Below are 12,631 nucleotides of genomic sequence, written 5' to 3'. Positions count from 1 at the left end.
TAGAAGATGATATCCAGAGAGGTTATGGAGCATTTGTGTTTGTGGTTTGCTTGACTGATGGGCTAAAGTGCTTAGCATGGAACTGTGATGTTGAAGCTGAGGCTGTTTGAAGCAAGAAGTGGTAGCAGAGGCATGATGGTGCACTGTGGCTTGGGAAACATGCTGTCTGAGTGTGTGATGGGTGAGTTCTGCCTGGACATGTCCCCATGCTTCCTTCGATAGCTCAGCTGGTAGAGCGGAGGACTGTAGGCTCCCTTGCACGGCCATCCTTAGGTCGCTGGTTCAACTCCGGCTCGAAGGAGTCACCTTTTGCCTCTGGCACACATCCTGCACTGGCACTGCTGCCTTTTGGTCCTGCCCAGGGGGCTCCCCTTCAAAGAACTATCTAGCCATGAACTCTTGTCTGACCTTGAGAAGTTGACCAGCCAAGTCATTTTTAGGTGAACCCTTGGTCAGGACACGGTGGTTCTGACCATGGGGGTTGTCCAGTCACCTCCAGCAGGAAAGTGAGTGGGTGGGTTGGTGGTATGGGAGTGATATGAATGGCAGGTCCAGGCTTTGGTTTCAGGGCATCCTGGGTCAGGGCTGGGTGCCTGGGAAGGGAGAGGACCTTGGTCAGAGGCTGCAGGGTGGGGAATTAGCTCAAATGGTAGAGCGCTCGCTTAGCATGCGAGAGGTAGCGGGATCGATGCCCGCATTCTCCAGTGCTTTTCATTCCCTTTCCTGGACACAGGGCCCTTTGCTAGGGATCTGTCTGACCACTGGGGTGGCTATGGAGAGATTTATGATATGCCCTGGATTTACAGAGGAGGATGACATATAGAGCACTATGGGTAGTTTAATGGATTTATTGATTTTCTCCTTCTTTGCATGTGACCTGGCTAACCTAAAATTCTGTTGTATTCCATATCTATCTGCGCCCAGAATTGTTTCTGTCTCTTGAAAGCCATGTGTCCAGAAATGCCCCCAGAGCTGGGGCATTGCCAGGTCTTTTAAAAGCCAGGATCTCAGGCATATCTCTCTCTTGCCTCTTGGCTTTTGCTCTTTCTATTTTGTTCTCGCAGAGAGAGAGCTGAGGCAGCGTGGGTGGAGGCTCCCCTTGGTTTTCTTTCATTTTCTTTCCTGAGAAGGTTGCTTCAGGTTTCCAAGCAGCTGCATTTTGTGGTCCTGGACTGCTTCAAAGCAAATCTCATCTGTCTACAATCACAACATTTCACCAAGAAAAGCACAACAGCCCCAGTCTATGTGGCTGCTCCAACGTGCCAGCAGTGCCCAAGTGGAAGTGGGAAGGCACAGAGTCTGAGTTATCCCTGCCAGCTGCCTGATGTTTCTCCTCATGGAAAGGTGAAGTCCTTCTATGAGTTCCAGCTGCTGGAGTGCTTTTTTTGACAGAGCTGCCACCACCAGAGTTAGGAAGGGCATTTGTCTGGTTTTGGACTCCAGGTTTTCTTTTTGTTTTGCCCTTGTTCTCTGTTGCTTGTTGTTTATGGGGAGATTTTGCAATCATGGAGGTTTGGTATCTGTGTTGTTTGGGGTTTTTTTTCTCTCTTTTTGTATACTCTCTGTCCACTTGCAGTTGAAAGAGGGGGAGGGCTGCCACTATCTTTGGCTCTCCACATGCAATCCTTCCTGGCGGGCACCATCTTGGGCAAAGGGTTTTCTCTGCCACTTTTAACTTCTCCTTGTTCCCAGGGAGTCTTTGAGATTTAAAAACTTTGTAACTAGTGATTCTTATTGTGATTTTTCTTGCCTGTTCCTATTTCACATCGTTTGTAAACTGTTATTTTTTCATTTATATCTACACTTGCTCGTCTCTACTTATTGGTGGAAGTGGATTGGCTAAAAATAAATGGAAGGTAACTAATTTTAAAGGGTCTTCACCCTTAGCTTGACTTAAAGCAAGACAGCTTGGCAGTTCTCAAATATCAAGCCCAGTACAGAAAGGGACAGCTTGACTTAAAGCAAGACAGCTTGGCAGTTCTAAAATATCAAGCCCAGTACAGAAAGGGACGTCAGTGAAATAGAATGACCTTGGTGGTAGTCCACCAAGAATTTCAAGAGACCACTGGATTTCTCTTTAAGGATGGGCTGAGGAGAGTGGCGATGCTCAGTTTACAGAAAGAATGATTCTGAGGACTTGTGGATGACCTTGTGGTACTTAAATGTAGGTCACAGAATTGAGAAATAGCTGTAATTTTTGTCTTGTGCTTGAGCAGAGAGCAAAAGACAGCACAGTGAAAGGGAATCAAGGGAAAATGTAGCAAGATATGGGTAAGATCTGTATGGCCATAAGGAGAGTCCATCTGTAGAAGATAATGTCCAAGGAGTTTATGGAGCATTTGTGTTTGTGGTTTGCTTGATTGATGGGCTAAAGGGTTGAGTAAGGAGCTGTGATGTTGGAGCTGAGGCTGTTTGAAGGAAGATGTGGTAACAGAGGTGTGATGGTGCACTGTGACTTGGGAAAAGTACTGTGTGAGTTCTGCCTGGACATGTCCCCATGCTTCCTTCGATAGCTCAGCTGGTAGAGCGGAGGACTGTAGGCTCCCTTGCATGGCCATCCTTAGGTCGCTGGTTCAACTCCGGCTCGAAGGAGTCACATTTTGCCTCTGGCACACATCCTGCTCTGGCACTGCTGGCTTTTTCTGGTCCTGCCCAGGGGGCTCTCCTTAATGAACTGCCCAGCCATGAGCTCTTGTCTGAGTTTGGGAATACTACTGCCCCAGCAGTTTTGAGTGAACCCTTGGGTCAGGGCATGGTGATTCTGAGCACTGAAGCCGGCCACAGTCACCTCTAGCAGGACTGTGAGTGCATGAGTTGGTGATACGAGATTGATATGAATGGCAGACCCATTGGTTTCAGGGCATCCTGGGTCAGGGCTGGGTGCCTGGGAAGGGAGAGGACCTTGGTCAGAGGCTGCAGGGTGGGGAATTAGCTCAAGTGGTAGAGCGCTCGCTTAGCATGCGAGAGGTAGCGGGATCGATGCCTGCATTTTCCAACGCTTTTCATTCCCTTTCCTGGACCATAGGTGCAGTGTCCTCTCATGGCCGTGAGGAGTCTTGGGTGGACCCAGAAGCTGTATCAGGTGTAGAACAGGCCATTGTTATAGGCATGAGTAAGTCATTATCCCTCCTTGCTTGATAGTAATTAAATGACATTAAGAGCACTGTACACATTTTCTAACAAAATTCTTAATATACCTCTCACAGAGGTGTTGACCTTTTGGAGCAAGTCCAAAGGAGGCACACCATGATGATTAGCAGGATGAAGCTCCTTTCCTAGGAGGAAAGGCAGAAGAATTTGGATTATTCAGACTTGAAAAGAGAAATCTTTAGTGTGACATAATTGGAACTTCCCAGTACTTAGGGAGGGTCTACAAGAAAGCTGGAGCAGGGCTTTTGACATGGGAGTATAGTGATAGGATAAGGGGAAATGGTTAGAAATTGAAAGAGGTAAAGTTTAGATTAGATATTACAAAGAAATTATTCACTGTGAAGTTGGTGATGCACTGGAATTGGTTGCTTAGAGAAGCTGTGGATGACCAATCCCTGGAAGTGTTCACGGCCAGAATGGATGAGGTGTTGAGCAGCTTGGTATAGTCTGAGCAAGCCTGGGCAGTGGGTTTGAACTAGATGATCTTTAAAGTCCCTTCCAACACAAACCACTCCATGATTCTCTTGTAAGTTGTCTAACAACATGATCTTTTGAAACTTTTGAAGAAAAGAAATCCAGTATCTTATCTATCTGCATATTACTTCACTGTCAGACAAGAGATCGTAAGTCTAAGTACAGTTTCATTTATTATGCCAAAAAAAGTTTCTAAATGTTTTTTTAAATTATATTGAAGATAAACAGATCTCTTTTGAAATTCTGCTGATTAAAAGTCCATTAGCTTTACTCCCTGATAAATTAGATTGTGCCAACTCCAAATAAAATCACAGAGTCATGTCTGTCATGTTTATTAAAAAGCAAATTTTGCCCTGGGCTGTGGTAGTATAATTAACAGTGACTTAATTAATAATGGCAGGAAACTCAGAATCAGGTATGGCTGGTTTTATACCTTCTACTAAAGAATACCATTTCAGCAGCAGATTTTTGGATTAGCATAAATTAAATTATAATTAAAGCAAATCTATGAGACTGACTCATCATTTTATCTTGCAAATATTTACAGCTACTCCATTAAAAGTGAATCCCTCTGACATTTCCACTTTAGTCAGAAGCAGCCTTTTTTTTCTCTAATTACTAATAAAGATGGAGTAAGCACCACTGTCAGTTTTACCATAGATCACTATGTAAATCATCCATATTCATGCTCAGCATTAAATAAAGTTAATTGCATTCTACATTCTTCCATGACAACTTTCTCCTTTGGGGATTTCCAGAAAATTAAATGTAAAAGCAATCAGAAAACATGAAGTTTGAGATAGAAGATGATTTCTACAGCCAGGTTGTACTACAGGGACACAGAAGATGCAAGTCATAAATGAATTTGATACCATACTAAGCTTTTTTCCCAGTGGTATAATTATGCAAGACAGTAGAACCATGGGATGTCAACAGTTCTCCTTCCATTATATGAAGAGTTTGGACATTCACTACTTTTGCCTCCATTGAATATGTGCCTTTAGGAATCGAAAGCAGGAAAAATGCAATTCGTCTAAAAACACGGAGGACAGAGTCTTGCCAAAATTCAAGCTAAACAATGATGCAAGTAGATCTATTTCATAAACCTTTTTGAGTTCATACATATTATTACATTTGATTGGAAAAAAAAGCTGTGTTAAGTTTGCCTGGTAATACAGTGCAACCAACAATATCCAGAATGATGCTGTAATAAAGGTTTTACAATATTTATTAAACCTGCAACTACATGTCTGATGCATTTCAGCGTCAAGAACATCTACATCACACATGACATTGAAATTTCTTTCTCTTTCAACAGCACCTGAGCAAATTTAAGGGCAAAATTACCCATAAAATCTTCTTGTCTCACTTCTAGGTATTGTTACATTTCAACAGTAAAATATTTGCCACTGTTTTGATAACTTGCGTTTGACTCAAACTATTCTTAATGTCCTCTCCTCCTTTCCAATAGAGAAACTACCATTCTTGTGCCAGCATTTTTCAGTAGTTGGTTGCACTCACAGTTAAAACCATGTACCTGTTTTTCAGCTCAAATAATTTTCATATCCTAAGCACTGCCTTTGGTTATGCCTGCCTTCATAAAGTGAACAACTATCTCACACTTAGCAATTTTCCCCTTCAAGGACTTTTTTTTTTCTTCTAAATCTATCTTTTCTTCTAAATAATCTTATTTTCTGACAAGATAAACTGATTGAGCCTCTTATGTCTCACACTAATTTTCAAATTGTCATTACAGCACTTGCATTAGCTTTACTTCTCAACATAATTCAGGAAAGATACTAACACAAGAACTGGGTGCAGTATTCAAATAGCCCAGGTTAGTTTATTCCAACAGTCTGATCTCTCCCTCACTTAGATTAAAACATTTCAGATGAATCACAGGCTTCTTGTGTGACAAAATCAGTAGATTTGCATTGCATCATCTCTGATTATTTTCAGAATTCTCACAAATTTTAAAAAAATAAAGGATTGTGACAATTAATGTCTACTGTGCAGGTAACTCCAAAGGTTTTACCATCATAATCATGCCAGACAAATAAGCATTTTTAGACCTGTTGCAAAGCACATTTTACATACCTGTAGGACTTCTTAATCTCATCATGTGTTGCTCCCTTCTCTAGTGCCAGGATTTCATATAATGCTTCACCTGATGTTGACAAAGCACGTTGCCTTTGTTCAGCCATGACAGCAGTGCTTTACCAAAGCTGCTAATGTAGAACATAATTTAAAATACCAGGGACCAAGTATATATAGATAGTATTTCTTATTGTTCATTTTAATAGATTTCTATCAGGCAGCAAAAGGTTAAAAATACAAGAAAGTGAATCTTGAATAAAATAACCTCTATATTATTCTCTGCCCTTTAACATACTTTACTATTTTCTTTATATTAGGAAAAAGGTAGAAAATGGAAAAGCAAAAACCAAAAAACAGAAGCTTTTGTGTTGGGTAGCACTGTTCATATTAAAGGCTTGATGTTACTGTTACTGAAATAAATAGATAAATTTGCTATAGTGTTAATACCCAAACATTATATTTCCACCAAATTTTATTTGGTTTTGTTCACATTTGTCTTTTCTAAGTCTTAGGAGAATTCCACTATTTGCTGAGGTTTTTGGCTTCTTACAGAAGGGTAAGAGCTTTGTACTTCTGAGTATTACCTAATGCAATGAAGTGGAGAATTTTTGCTTTCTCAACGTGGGATTCAGATTCAGCCTAACCCACTTTAGGTGCTTAAATTGTGATTAAATTTTACTTTGAATCAAACTGGACTGCTTATACTGTCAACGGACATACAGATTCCAAGAACAACTGGCCTAGCACTTTCTCCCTATTATCTCCACAGTGTGCTCAGGATGATTTGAGTGTTGTGTCCAGTTCCAGGCCCCTCAATTCAGTAAAAACATTGAGGTGCTGAAGCAAATTCAAAAAAGAGCAATGGAGCTGGTGAAGGGTCTGGAGCATAAGTCTGATGAGGAGCAGCTGAGGGAGCTGGGATTGTTCAGCCTGGAGAAAAACAGGCTCAAGGGTGACCTTATCACTCCCTACAACTACCTGGTGATTGTAGCCAGGTGAGAGTCAGCATCTTCTCCCAGTCAACCAGTGACAGGACAAGAGGAGCCAGTCTTAAGGTGCACTAGGGGAGGTCTAAGTCAGACATAAGAAGAATTTATTCACAGAAAGAGTGATTAGATATTGGAATGGGCTGCCAGGTAGGTGGTGGAGTCACTGTCCCTGGAGGTGTTTAAGGATAGAATGATGTGGCACTTTGTGCCATGGTTTAGTTGGCAGGGTGGTATTCAGTCATTGATTGGACTTGATGGTCTCAGAGATGTTTTCCAACTTGATTGATTCTGTGACTCCCAACCCACAATCCTGAGAACCAATGGAGTGAATCTGGACCTACCTGATAAGAGTAGATAACAAGAATTGACTATAAAAAGTAACTTTATACAAGTATTACAAAAGTAACTTTATAAAAAAATTCTTCATGGAAAATACTGACAGCTGTCAGGGTCCTATCTTATTTGAAATACAAGACTTAGGACTGAATTAATGATAAATTTAAAATTGTACCCTTACAGAATAGTGCAAGCACAGATTGACAGATTTAGTCCACTTCAGATCTAACATTTGTTTGTTCCTTTATCACAGAAGAGAAGCTGACAAACCAGTGATTCTTCATTGAGTGGCTTGACTACCTCCTTACAATGCACAGTTCATCCTTTTGGATTTGAAGAATAAAAAATGTTTAAACCAGAGCTAGCTAATGCTAGGCAATGACACAAAGAAACTCAAACAGCAGAAACTCCTTCTAGCAGCTTTCCAGTACTTCGAAATGGACTGTAAGAAACCTGGAGAGGGATGTTTTACAAGTACATCTAGTAATAGGACAAGTGGGAATGGCTTTAAGCTGAAAGAAGCTACATTTATATTAGATATTAGGAAGAAATTTTTCACTGTGGGGGTGGTGAAGCACTGAAACAGGTTGCCCAGAGAAGCTGTGGCTGCCCCATCCCTGGAGGTTTTCAAGGCCAGGCTGGATAAGGCCCTGAGCAACCTGATCTAGTGGAAGGTGTCCCTGCCCAGGGTAGGGGGTTGGAACCAGATGACCTTTAAGGTCTCTTCCAACTCAAACCATTCTAGAATTCTACATAAACCATAACTTAAACCACAAGATAGAGATACCTATGATTCACAAGAGAAAGCTACAGCTCACTGATGGTAAACTTGCCACAACAAAATTCTCACCACTACTTTCTTTCTTTGAATGTTGGATCCCTCTCCAAATGTAGAAAAGTGATCCCAGAAAAAAACCTAAAAGTGAGCTGTAACCCCAGACATAAGAAAAATTTCTATAAACCTGCTTTGTTAGGTAAGACTACCCTCTCTTTTATAGAAACACTATAATGACATTATTCATTTATTATTTACAAAGCATTATTTATATATTATTTACTATTATTTACATTTTGGTTCAGAACCAACCATGTAACACTTTAAAGTTCTCTGGCATTATTCAGTATGAAAAAGAAAATAAAATGCCATATAAGTACACAGAGAAACATAATCCACATAGTTATTCTGGCATATAGTATTTACTTTGATATTTTCTTTTTCTGATCAACCAACTCATAATTCACCTGCTGAAAAAAATCCCCCACTTTCTACTTTTAAGTATTGGAAATAATCCTTCAATTAAAAGTACTGAACTTCTGGTTTTAAGGTATCAATTAGAAAATGATATTGCACATGAGTACCTAGATATTACTTTACCACCTGCAGTAGTTACCATGCTTTCTCTTCATGATGGAATGCCTAGAGCATATTTAGCATAATCCTGGGATCCATCCTAGCACTGGAATCATGAAAGGCACATGAAGCCTGTTGATGCACAAGATAATGGTAGTAACCATGTGAAGTCACAGATATACAGCATTAGTTAAAAAATCTGTGACATAATGCTAATCAGCTACATGGCAGCCCTGAAGCATAAACAAAAAATAAAGTTATGATGGATTTAATTTTGAAGAACTACAAAGTCATGTAATTTGTACTTTCTCATGAAATAATTTTAATAACCTAGTCAGCTATGGAAATTTAGACTCAATAGCCTATTCAGTCTTCTAGTGATTAATCAACTTGAAGCTTTAACTATTCAAAATTATTTCCTACTTATTTAAAGCAGTCCTATAAAATATCAAAAGTGCAACGAGACAACATTTTTCTAGAAAAAGTTAAACTCTCCTTATTAAGGAAGATGTAACAGCCACAATTTTAGTACTAGATATACATTCCTGATGGTTGAAATTACATTAGAATCTTATTTTTGAACTATGTATTTTTGTTCCAGTAGAACAAAGTCAAGAAGATGTTTTCTTCCTTGAATGACAATAAAACTATTAAAACACAATCCAAATTCTGGTAACAATTCCACATCTCCCAAGAAGATAGGTCCCCAGTTAACTTCAGCTCTTTCTGTGCCAATTTTATACTACCCAGCATTAAGTATCTTATACAGAAGTTATAGTAACATGCCTTTTATTCTTATAATATCCATAGCTTATTTGGATTAGTGCTGAAAAATAAGGCAAAGTTATTCAAAGAACATACCTGCTTCAAAAAAGTAATGGAACACAGTCTGGCATGTATAAACTCACAACATGATGAGTTCAATACCGTGATGTCTTTATGCCAATATCATCCCAAAGGAAGAAGCAAGTGCCACCAGAAGCCCTGCTCCACAGAAAGCAGCTGCTGCTTTTCATCCTCCACAATCAGGGTTAAACAGGTCAGTGGAGTCTGATTACTTCTTTTGTTGTCCAGTATCCAATTGGTTATCTCTCAGGAAGATCTATGAAAGAGCAAATAAAACATTAATGAGTCTAAAAGCTGATATATCCAAGAGTTAATGACACCAAAAAATTTGGGACAACTGTGCATTTAGTTAGCTATTCTGTGCTTTACTCTTCATGGGGTATTGAGTTGGTCTTTTTTTTCTCCCATGCAAATATATTAAATTGTTTTAAATATAAAACAGTTTCTTGCTCTAAATTTCACTTCTTTAAGACCAGCCATGGTTTAGGTTTACTACATAATCTCTTCCAAAACAGGATTAATTGAAGAAGTCCTTTTAGGAGTTAGTCCTGAGTTCTTGTAAAATTTTTGTATCAAAACAGAAGATGTAGGATGTAATCTTTTTTTCTGATGGAGTTTCTCGTCTTACACCATGAAAACATAGAAAACTATTCCTTTCCATTTGAAATAGAGAAGACTATAAATGCTAGAGATTTTAAACCTCCAATTTTTCTTGGCATATCATCCTTGGAACCAAATAGTTCATCCTTTGTACTCAAAAAGGTCCTACATCACCCAATTCCAAACCATATCCTTTGTACTGTGTTGACTTTGGCTGACTGCCAGACCTCTGCCCACTTCACACCATCCACCATCCCCTTTCAACAGAATAGGGAGAGGATAAACTGAAAAGCTCATACATCAAGATAAAGATAGTGTGATCCCTTACCCAATACTGTCATGGGCAAAACAGACATAACTTGGGAAAAAATAAATTTAATTTATTTTCTAATTTTAATTTATTTTCTAACTAATTAAAGAGATTGTGATGGTAAGAAACCTAAACAAAAATTAAAACACCTTCCCCTCACCACCCTGTTTCCAGGCTCAAAGTTGCTCCTTCATTCACATCTGTCCCCTACTATCCATGAGCAGAGCCAGGAGGATGGGAATTGTGGGTTGTATAGTTATAATAATACTAAATATATATCTATAAAGTATATTTATGATCATTTATATATGATGTTATGATCACATGTATGATACAGTTATGGTCACATACATTATAAAATATGTTATGATCACACACACACACACACACACACACATATATAGTATATAATTATATAATTATGACCATATAAAACCAAAACAACATGAGAGCTGATAAAAAATTAAGTGCATGCTTTGTAGTGTGAAATAGATGTTTTTTACATTTCTCTCGTTCTTAGGTGTATTCTAGATTTCAAACATTCCCTCAAATTTCAGCTTTTTATGGGGGCAAGACAAGGCACATTTCAAATTAAAACGTATTTTTCATAGTTATGAGAACTCAAAATAGCATAGTCAAAGTATCTTTCCCAGGACAATAACAACAGAGTAGGTATAGCTAATTCTATTGCATTGCATGAGCACAATAAATCAGATTATTCAATCAGCATGCTCGATCTCTGTCTTTGAAATTACTTTATTGTTCTTGCAATACAAACCAAAAAAAAAAAAAAAAAAAAGGTATTCTTTCTATTCTTTTTAATGGTAGGAAGAAATCCAGGGGGGAAAAATAGAAACAGGCAGAAAATAAAACCACTTCCAGGTTATCCAAATCCCTTGTATTTATGCTCGTCCTATCACAAGTACCAGATCCTTGCTCTGCATTCCTGGCACACATCAGGAATTGCAGTTTTGTGTGGATACAGCTCCCTCTGGCGCGCAGAGCTGGAACCGGTCTGCAACCTGCCTTGCTCTTCCTACAACCACTCCTTATTTCTTTTAAGGAAACGAACACAATCCCAGAAAATCTAGGGAGTATTTTTCCTTTTGGGTATCCTTAACACATTCTAAAGAATCTTTAAAAGACTCAAAATTAGCTGAATTGTCATAACTGTTTTGTCAGATCAGCTGTGAAATTTTGAAAAATAGCCAGATAAATTAACATAATTTTGTATTGTAACACCTGATACTGCACCACAAGACCACTGTGGCAGGAAATGCAAAACTAAAACACGGTTCTAGTCCCAAAAACTCATCTATCTAAAAAGTCTGGCTTACACTTTACATTTCATGTACACATTTCAAAACAGGTAAATCAGAACATGCCTGGAAATTCAAAGTTTAATATCAGACATAAAAATTTTGATACGTGGCCCAGACAGAACAGGAGGTCTGGGATTGCTTCAGAAGCCTCCAGTTACACATAACCAGAGCTAAGGACTGAAGAACTCTGAGTCACGCCAGTCCTTCCTCCTACCACTCCCTCTTTTTCTGGGCTCATAGCAAGTTCAAGAATTTAAAGCCTGAAGCAGAGAGATATACATGCATAAAGATACTGGCGTCATTGCTTAACAGCAGTGTGAATTTTAACTTCTAAGGCAAGGAAAGACAATTTTTAAAAGCTGAATTATATTCTTAACTTGTTGAATCTGGTAGGGTTAATACTGACAACATCGAACCACACAGGAGATACAAGCGATCAGATAAAGCACTTCTGACCTCTATGGAGAACCCACAGCTTTTGACTCTTTCTTCCAGTTGTGGTAGGGAAAGAAAATCTCAGATTTTACTTTGAGGAACTTGGTGATTGAAATAAATTTCCTTGCTGACATGCTTCAGTAAAGCCAGCAGGTTAAGAGAGATAATCCTTACTATCTAATCAGCACTAGTAAGGTCACATCTGGAGTGCTGGGTCCAGATAAGGGCCCCCAAGTAAAAAAAGAGACTTGGACAAACTGAAGAGACTCCAAAAAAGGGCCACAAGGATGATGAAGAGACTGGAGCATCTGTCCTGTGATAAAAGGCTGAGAGAGCTGGGACTGTCCAGAATGGAGAACTCATCAATATGTACAAATGCCCGAAGGGGGAGTGCAATGAGGACAGAACCAGGCTCTTTTCAGTGGTGCCCAGTGCCACCACCAGAGGCAATGGGTCCAGACTCCAAATTCCCAAATATAGGAGGTTCCCTTTGAATATCAGGACACACTTCTTCACTGTGAGGATGACCCAGCACTGTCACAAGTTGCCCAGAGAGGTTTGGAATCTCCATCCTTGGAGTTACTCAAAAGCCATCTGGACATGGTTCTAGGCAGCTGGCTCTAGGTTGAGCCTGATTCCTTTCCCCAAAATTTCCCTGCTGTGATTACTATTATTGCTAATTTTTGTGCCTTGTTCTACAAAAAGGTGATCCACAAGGATG

The 12,631-nt window shown here is 39.4% G+C and overlaps 1 protein-coding gene across 1 annotated transcript in view; it reads right to left on the bottom strand.

Moving 5' to 3' along the window:
• The window catches only part of DNAJC5B (DnaJ heat shock protein family (Hsp40) member C5 beta), a gene marked incomplete at both ends in the record, with an annotated part of 32,118 nt that extends 26,290 nt beyond the window's left edge, over positions 1-5,828 (bottom strand). The window contains one exon of the mRNA XM_079302532.1: positions 5,722-5,828. Within this exon, the coding sequence (XP_079158658.1) occupies positions 5,722-5,828 (107 nt within the window). The remainder of the gene's footprint in view (positions 1-5,721) is intronic.
• Between the last annotated feature and the right edge of the window lie 6,803 nt (positions 5,829-12,631).

The sequence above is a fragment of the Erithacus rubecula genome (assembly GCF_903797595.1).
Source record: "Erithacus rubecula genome assembly, chromosome: 3".
In the NCBI taxonomy this organism is placed as follows: domain Eukaryota; kingdom Metazoa; phylum Chordata; class Aves; order Passeriformes; family Muscicapidae; genus Erithacus; species Erithacus rubecula.
The sequence above is the reverse complement of the archived record's forward strand: the minus strand, read 5'-3'. Positions and strand labels throughout refer to the sequence as shown.